The sequence below is a fragment of the Lynx rufus genome, unplaced genomic scaffold, assembly GCF_022079265.1.
Source record: "Lynx rufus isolate CCGP_SWC_20201006 ecotype Redwood Valley unplaced genomic scaffold, mLynRuf1.p SCAF_14, whole genome shotgun sequence".
NCBI lineage: Eukaryota > Metazoa > Chordata > Mammalia > Carnivora > Felidae > Lynx > Lynx rufus.
In genome coordinates this window covers 42,146,879-42,155,924 of record NW_025814828.1, presented here as the reverse complement: position 1 = coordinate 42,155,924, position 9,046 = coordinate 42,146,879, and the positions used below count along the sequence as shown (strand labels likewise).

General features: G+C 47.5%; 1 protein-coding gene across 4 annotated transcripts; it reads right to left on the bottom strand.

Moving 5' to 3' along the window:
- Positions 1-4,934: 4,934 nt before the first annotated feature.
- RBM3 (RNA binding motif protein 3) lies at positions 4,935-8,471 on the bottom strand. 4 transcript variants are annotated; one of them, XM_047076184.1, is made up of 7 exons: positions 8,386-8,471; positions 7,675-7,794; positions 7,314-7,420; positions 6,565-6,670; positions 6,363-6,468; positions 5,850-5,935; positions 4,935-5,518 (listed from the first exon to the last, which is right to left on the bottom strand). In XM_047076184.1, the coding sequence occupies exons 2-6, from the start codon at positions 7,775-7,777 to the stop codon at positions 5,875-5,877; spliced, it is 483 nt and encodes a 160-aa protein (XP_046932140.1). In that variant the 5' UTR covers positions 7,778-7,794; positions 8,386-8,471; the 3' UTR covers positions 4,935-5,518; positions 5,850-5,874. The 4 variants fall into 4 exon arrangements, with proteins under 4 accessions (XP_046932140.1, XP_046932141.1, XP_046932139.1 ...); XM_047076185.1 differs by having other exon boundaries at positions 4,935-5,080; XM_047076183.1 differs by having other exon boundaries at positions 4,935-5,935.
- Positions 8,472-9,046: the final 575 nt, after the last annotated feature.

Sequence of the window (9,046 nt, the reverse complement as noted above, 5' to 3'; positions counted from 1 at the left end):
TTGACCTCCTGCGCTGGTAGGTCCACACTGAAACCCACAATGGCTCCTAGCTGCTCTCAGACTTCCTCTGCAACTTTGCCTCTTGTTGTTCTTCCTCTATCAGGTTAGGTTCCAGCCATTGTGTTTCTTGCACATCCTTCAAAAACTGCTCAAACTGTAAAATTGCTACATCCCTTCTATTACCTGTCACACTTAACAAATGCTAACATTTATTGACCACATCTAACTACCACTGTTCTAGGTGCTTCCTGTATCTTAACTCATTTAATGGGCTACCTTTATTATCTCCATTTTATAGGCCAGGAGAGAGTTTTTTTAAGTTGATTCATTTATTATTTCTGAGAGAGAGAAAGCAATCACAAGCAGGGGATGGGCAGACAGAGACAAAGAATCCAAAGCAGGCTCCAGGCTCTGAGCTGCCGGCACAGAGCCCAATGTGGGACTCGAACTCACAAACTGCGAGATCATGCCATGAGCCGAAGTCGGACGCTTAACCGACTGAGTCCCCCAGGCGCCACGAGGCGAGGAGAGAAGTTTTAAGAGTTCATCGGTATGGGGCGCCTGGGTGGCTCAGTTGGTTAAGCAACTGACTTCAGCTCAGGTCATGATCTCATGGTTGGTGGGTTCGAGCCTCACATCGGGCTCTGTGCTGACAGCTCAGAGCTTGGAGCCTTCTTCAGATTCTGTGTCTCCCTCTCTCTCTGCCCCTCCCCTGCTCACGCTCTGTGTCTGTCTCTCAATAATGAAAAATAAACGTTAAAAAAAAAGAGTTCGTCGGTATGGAGGTTGGAAGGCAGGACCTCTAGGGCTGGGCAAAAAGGTAGTGCTTCTGACTGGAAAAGCCACAGAGGTCCTGAGATCTGTGATTGAGGGCAGGGAACAGGATGGGGTTCTAGGGCCAGTATCTGGAAAATAACAATGTCAGATGCGAAGAAAAGGAAGCTAGTAGGGAGAAAGGGAGGGGGGAGAGAAGACGGGGGATAGAAAGAGAGAGAGAGACAGAGAGAGAGAGAGAGAGAGAGAGAGAGAGAGAGAGAGAGAGAATATATCCCAAGCAGGCTCTGCACTGACAGGGTAGACGCAGGGCTCAATCTCACAAACCGACTTGTGTGCTCTCTCCCTCTGAAAGTAAATAAACTTAAAAAAAAGATACCATAAAGTAGGAAACACCAGGAACTCTGCACATTTCATTCACTCAACCTTTCTTCCACTACATAGACCAATGGGAAGACTGGACTCCAATGAAGAAAAATATACCTCTTATTATGGATTACAATCATAAAGGTTAAAATAGAGACTGCAAATTGTGGGTTCAGATGACTATTAAGAACTTAAAAAAGTAAAGGAAATTTCCAAAGAGTTTTACTTAAAGAAAGCTTAAGGGTGCCTGGGTGGCTCAGTTGGTTCAGCATCCAACTTCAGCTCAGGTCATGCTCTCCTAGTTCGTGGGTTTGAGCCCCGTGTCGGGCTCTGTGCCAACAGCTCAGAGCCTGGAGTCTCCCTTTCTCTCTACCCCTCCCCTGCTCATGCTCTCTCTCTCGCTCCCAAAGATAAAATAAAAACATTTAAAAAATAAAAAATACAAAATTTAAAGGTTAAAAAATTTAACTCAACACTGTACTAAGAATGTTTACACAGAACACCATGGACTGTTTTTAACAATTTAGAAGCCTTAACTTTCTTTGTGCATTCATTGTATGTGAAGACCATGCAATAGAATCTAGGGTAGCTGTCCATAATCAAACTTTTCTGCAGTGTATTGTATGCATATTCACGCTAACTGGAAAAAATAAAGGTTATCAAAAGCTCTGGGGCACCTGGCTGGCTCAGTCAGAAGAGCATGCGACTCGTCACCTTGGAGTTGTGAATTTGAGCCCCTCATTGGGTGTAGAGATTACTTAAAAAATAAACTTAAAAAAGAAAAAGATTACGGGGTGCCTGGGTGGCTCAGTCAGTGGGGCATCTGATTCGGCTCAAGTCATGATCTCATGGTTCGTAAGTTCGAGCCCCACATCGGGCTCTCTTCTGTCAGCACGGAACCCACTTCAGATCCTCTGTCCCCCCTCTCTGCCCTTCCCCTGCGAGTTCTCTCTCAAAATAAATAAACTTGTTAAAAAAAAAAATTAAGAAAAGCTCCAAGTCAGGTCTTGTACCAAATTTGAAAAAAAAAAAAACCCCAAAACCAAAAAACACCTGCTTCTAGTTTCTCAGATCTTTGTGCACTCTGAATGGTAAAGGATCACAGCCTTTATGTTAGCCTGGGGAGGGATGATGGGGTGAAGATGGAGCCTGGCAGGGACTGTAGGTTTTGTCCTGAGAAGCAGAGTGGTAGAACACTGGCTAGTGATCATTATCTAATATGTCTTTTTACGTCCCTGAAGTATTCACAGCAACTTACTTTGAAAAACCTTTTGGGGGTGCCTGGGTGGCTCAGTCGCTTGAGTCTGACCTCGGCTCAGGTCATGATGTTGCGGTTTGGGAGTACCAGCCCCGCATCAGGCTCTGTGCCAACAGCTCAGAGCCTGGAGCCTGCTTTGGATTCTGTCTCCTCTCTCTGCCCCTCCCTTACTTGCTTTCCCTCAAAAAAACAAACATTAAAAAATATTTAATTGAAAAGAAAAACCTTTTAAAAGTTTCCTACACCTGGGGTGCCTGGGTAGCTCAGTTAGTTAAGCGTCCAACTCTTGGTTTTGGCTCAGGTCATGATCTCATGGTTTGTGATTTGAGCCCTGCATTGGGCTGACAGCTTGGAGCCTGCTTGGGATCCTCTCTCCCTCTCTGTCCCTCCCCTGCTCTCAAAATAAACAAATTTCCTACACCCCCAAATCCAGAGTGCATGGGGGCATGGGTGTGGGTGTACTATCAGTAATTTGCCATGTTCTAAAAGTCCATGAAGTGGGCATTATCATTTCCCATTTTACACCTGTTGAGCCTGAGGCAGAGAAATTTAAACTGTGAAGCAAGATCTGAAAACAGTTTTTAGCCCACATGGAGTGGGAAGAGCAGGGCCTTGGATTTATTCTTGGAAGGGGTAAGGAGGCAGGGTGTCTAAAGTAGAGGTTTGTATCAAAATTTGGGGTATAGGCAAGATCCAAGGCTTGAAATATTTGCAAGCCAGGGACTTACTTGGCCTTCACGGGCCTTAGGACAGAGGTTTCCAAGGCACCTCTGCATTGGAGTTTCTGGTCTCCATGGGTTCTTGAGGAACTTGCACACTAGAGAACACTAGGTAACTTCTGGTCAAACTGAAAGCAGAGGACTGACTGATAGGTCTGCATCCCATTACCTGGGAATTTGGATTGGCAATTACAAAGAAAACCAACAGGAGTCCTCTTAAGCCTTTTTCTTTAGAGCAAATAAACAGCAAGAGACTGGGCCTCCCTGGGCTTGATTACAAGGCACCTTCTGTTTTAAGTAAGCTCTACGCCCAATGTGGGGCTTGAACTCACAACCCCGAGATTGAGTCACATGCTGTACAGACTGGAGCCAGCCAAGACACCCCTGTTAAGGTACCTTCTAACATCAGATCAGGTCAACCAAGTTTTTTAGGTGTAGGAAGCTATGGTCTTCATGGGTTTCACTTAGATCACTTTGTTGCAGTAACTTTGTGGTAGGTTATGGGATCCTATCTTGGGACACGTCAAGGGTGAGGACGTTTTACTTCCTGACAGGCAGGGAGCAGAGGTGCCCCCTGCTGTAGCCTATCTACAAGGCAGTAGTGGTATTCTTCCTGCCAGCCTCCACTGCCTTAGTCCTCCAAAGACCCAGCACAGAATATCTCCTCAAATACCCAATATCCAAGTGGTGGTGGTAGCCATGCCTTTACCTGGTCCTGGCTCAGTGGGCCAGACAGCTCTGAGAAGTTCTCCACCTGCTAAAGAAGATTCACAAGTGCTTGGGTGAAATGGTCCTTGAGGCCTGTCCCAACTAGCTGGGACCAGAAGGCTTCCACTACTGGGACTCTCACAATACAGGGACCCATAGTCTGTCAGGGTGCTGTAACAATACCAGACTGGGTGGTTTATAAACTCAGTTCTGGAGGCTGAAGTCTGAGTTCAGGGTACCAGCTCAGTTTAGCTATGGTGAAAGCCCTCTTCTTGTATCCTCACATGGCTGAGAACAGAAGAGGGAAGGCACCACCCTTTATGACTGCACCTAATCTTAACCACCCAAGGGCCTCACCTCTGAATACCATCATATTGGGGAGGGCAGAATTTTAACATAGGACTTTTGAGGGAACACACAGAGTTCACTAACACTCTGCATAAATGAGGGAATAAGGCTGTTCATGATGTTCTGGAACCTACAATCTGGTGGTACTTGGCTTTCTATCAGCCAGGTGGAAGCCACAGACTCACTGGAATCAGGACTGAGGAATGAAGACGAGCTAAGGTACAAAAGCAGACCAGACTGGGGCACCTGGGTAGCTCAGTGGGTTAGGCATCAACTCTGGATTTTGGCTCAGGTTATAATCTCCAGATTCATGAGTTTGAGCCCTGTGTCTGCCTCTTCGCCGACAGCAGAGCCTGCTTGGGATTCTTGCCCTCTCTGCCCACCCCTGTGCTCTCAAAATAAACTTTCAACATTTCAAAGAAACCGGAAATGCTGTTTATGCCAATGTTTAAATCCCATCTGATGCTTTAATTCTCAGAACAATCCTGTGATGGCACCCACCTGATGCTCAGAGAAACTAGGGAGATGCAAACCCAAGCAGTCTGATTCCCAAGCTGACAGTATTTAAAACAATGGGAAGAGGTCATCTCAGGGACCCACCCCCACACTTCATGTATATATATCCGAACCAAACTCAGAGACTCTTTTGGCAACCACTGCTTACCCCCCAACTAAATTCCTTCCTGAAAGCCTCCCCTCTTGATCTCCTATTTTAAGTTTGAAAACTAGGTTGAACAAAGAAAAAGCACTATCAGTATCAGTTTGTTTTCACATTTCAACTTTTTAATCAGCTCCGTGAAAGACATCCTAAATGCTAAGTGAAACACAACAGAGTATTTTTTCTTCCAGTATTAAAGAAAAGGACATTCACAAGTTCTAAGAAACTTCTGTGTATCAGGGTGGTGACCTTGAATAAAAACAAAAAAACCCCAAATCACCTCTAATCATGTTATTGCAGCTGCATTTAGAAATTGCTTCCTAATCACAATAAACATTGTATACAGGTTTTTAAAATGTCCCTAAATGCACATCATTTGAAAAAAAAAAAGTGACCAAACATTTTTTGCCATAGCCCGTAATCCTGAGAGCCCAAACTAAAAAACTGGTAAAAAGAAAAATACTCAGACTCTACAAATGTCCCAGGACTTGTCTTTAAATGGGAGGAAAAACTTTAAAAGACATATGGAACTTTCTAAAAGGTCTTTGTAACAAGCTACCTTGGGAGCTCAATTCAAAAATAGAAGTTGATGTACTAAACAGATTTTTCAGTGCAGCTCCAAAAATCTTTATAAATACAGCCATTTGGAAGGATGATCCTGGATCAGAAGTTTTATTCCTTGTGTATCTGAGAACAGTAAGAAGGGGGAGAATTGTAATGTTGGGAAGGCACAGGCAAACATGCTCACCTCCCAGGGTTGACAAGGAGTGCTGAAGGCTGGACAACAGCAATACCGCTTCATCTCCTCCATGCCCAGCAAGTGTAGATTATAGGGGAGACAAGTTTTTAGACATGCCCCACCCCCAGCAGACTAGCCCTGACAAGGCACCTGAGAACAAAGAGGCCTAGGAATGGTGTCAGGTGGGACAGGTGAAGAATGTGCAGGCAGAAGGGGAGTGAACGAACAGGACAGGGCTGGTGGACAGAGGTCTGCTCAGTGGCAACATATAAGCCTCACCTACATTAGGTGCACATGCCTCATCTCAGTTGTCATAATTGTCTCTGTAATTTCCTCCTGAGTAGCGGTCATAACCGCCCTGGCTTCTGGGAAAAAACACACGTCAGCATTAACAAGAATGTATTATATACACCTTGATATTAACAATCATACTTATTTACATATCCTGTCATTTTTGACGTATTATAACATACGCTTCAGTGTGTAAAATGGGATATATTCAAGCACATGAATACCGTATAGAAATCACATTACGTGTAGGATACTTACAGCATAAATGCAATATACACAACTAACAAATGATATGTGTTATGTACATTATGTCTACGCCATCTTACAATTAATGCGCTATACAGAACCCAGAATGTGTTAAATTTCATATTTATACTTTCATTGCATTTTGTAGAAATAAATACTAGTAACATTAAAATGGGCACGTATGAACTCTCAGGCAGCTGAGCTCTTAAGAAGGAAGCAGCGCCACCAGAGTACCCCAGTCCCTTGGCTACCCACCTGCCACCATAGTCTCTGGACCTTCCATATCCATATCCATATCCATACCCATATCCTCCAGGTCGACTGTCGTATCTGCCACTCCCATAGCCCTGGTCCCCACCACCTACAGCAGATCAAGAAAAAGTTAAAAGGCAGTTGTCCAGACAGAGGTCACTAACAAGTGGCTCCCTCCCATACCCAAACTTACCACTGCACCTACCTCTAGAGTAGCCGCGACCACGCCCATGGGCCCCAAAGGCACCCCCTCTAGCTCCCCTGGCCGACTTGCCCGCGTGATCCACACGGATCTGGCGACCATCCAGAGACTAGGTGTGGGGAGACACAAGGAGGATGGATTGGTGGTCAGACAGGACAGTGGTAAGGGAAGAATGGGTAGGGCAGGCGGGCAAAAGAGCCCAGAAACTCCTGCTGGGCACCAGGTTCTGGGTGCCATGTTCCAGAACAAGCTCCTTTGACCGCAATGGCTTTATCAGGAGCTATAGAACCCCACAAAATGACCTGAATCCACCGTGTTCCCCCTGCTACTACTTACATCTTGACTGAACTCAGGCCGAGTTCTCCTCCCCACTCCTATAAGCTGCCCCACTATTAGGGCTAGACAGACACCTCTCTTGGTTTGAGACTTCAGAGTCCATCCCAGAAGACTCACGAGGTCCTCTCCGGGCCAGGCCCGCAGGTCTGCAGACTCTACTACCTAAGCCCAGGGCAGGTCAACCATCCACAGGTGGCTTCTCGGCCTCATGCAGGACCAGTCGTCGCCTCCCAGGCAGCCCGGCTCTGTCTGCCGCTGCCCTCCACCCCCTAGAACAGAAGGCAGTCACGCTCCTGTGAGTGGGCACTGCGGGGTTTGGTGGCCGCGCTGCCCCTAGCAGACACAGAAGGAAAAACAGAAAGAATGCTGGAAGTGGCAGATGGGGGCAGGGCCCCTATGCAGGCAGGAGGCCTCACCTCTCCATTCATGGCTCTCATGGCATCTGAGGCATGCTCTGGGTTGGTGAAGGTGATGAAACCAAAACCCCGGGATCGCTGAGTCTCCCGGTCTTTGACAACGACCACTGGGGGAAAGGAGAGAGAATGTGAGTAAAAAGAAATGAAAGCGACAAAAGACCATCGGGTAGACAATGAACATCTCCCACCAATCCTCAATTGAAAACTATGGAATTCCTGTAAAACTACACCTTAGGCCTAGCAACAGGAAAAGCAAAATGTAAAAGCCTAGGGTCCTGATTTTTCTTGTATTTCTTGAAATGCAAGGCTCCCAAGACTTTCACAAATACCCCACTCATCACGCATCTGGCTCATGTCTCACCTTCAGAAATAGGACCGAAGCTGCTGAAGTGGTCTTCCAGAGCCTGCTCATCAGTGTTGAAATTGAGCCCTCCGACGAAAAGCTTCCCTTCTTCAGAAGACATGGCAGTCAATTCGGGTACTACGGGGAATATGAAAAAAAGGTGGGAGAAACCGTGGACATGGGAAGAAAAAAACTGAAAATAAGAAAGAACGGGAAAAAAAAAAGGGAGCAATAAAAAGTAGACAGTAAACAAGAGGCAACTAAAGAGAGAACACGAGCAGAAAAGGCGGGAATCCGCGGCATTGAACCAGGCAAGCGGCCATTTGCGGGCCGCCTTCGCGCATGCCCAGACCACCCTCCACCACCACGCCCGTCATTTTGTCCCGTTGCGCAGGCCCACAACATCCCCGCGTTCCCTCAGTGCCCGGAGAACAAGATGGCGCCGGTCACGTGGGGGAAGAGGAGCCCACAAACTTGACTGTCGCGCGGCCACTACCGCCACAAACGTCGCCAACCCCTCCCAGCATTCCTCGCACTCGGATATAGGACACCAGCCTCCCACCAACAGCAAAGTTTCACTCCTGAGCACGGGACCCGCCCACTCGGGAGAAGACCAAGCCTACGTGTCAGAAGCCGCTGCTCTCCCCACTCGTGCACCTCGCTCCTAGCCGGCACGGCAAACATCAGTGAGGCGAGGAGCAGCTAGCCCGCAAGACATGCACTGCTTACCTGCAAGTTAAGCAAAAAGACCAGAAGAACAGCTACCGCCGTGGAGAAGAGAGACTGGGAAGACTGCCGCGCGGGAAGACGCTTGATAAAGCCTACGTAGCGAGTACGTCACGGAACGTCCCCCGCGCGCACGAGCGTGCATGTTCATTGGCTGAAGCCAGCAAGGGCGGGGTAAAGGGGGGGTGCGAAGAGTAAGGGGGCGTGGAAAGGGGTGGGAGGAAGGTACGGCAGAGCAAACGGACCAATATCCTCAGCACGCTTCCGGGCTTGGAGGCAAGCTTCCTGTAATTGATGCGCCCTGCGGTCCACATCCCTTCACTGGCCCAGCGGTCTCCATCCCTTTTGCACTCGGACCTTTCGCTTATACCCCTTTCCGTCCGTGACATCACCCTCGCTATCCTTGACCTGATTTTCCCCCTTGGTTCCGACGTGTCCCTCGCCATCTCAATCGTCTTCCTGAAGGGCCCTGACGACATAATTACCATCTTCAGATAACTTCCTTCACCTCTCAGTCCTCTCATATACCTGAAGGGCCCGATGTTTTATCCCTCACTGTCCCTGCCGTTCTAACCCTTCACAGTCCTTAACGTCAGACCCTGCGATTTCTCAGTGTCTAATCCTGATCCCTATTTTTACTTCTTTGTACCCAACAGCTAGCTGC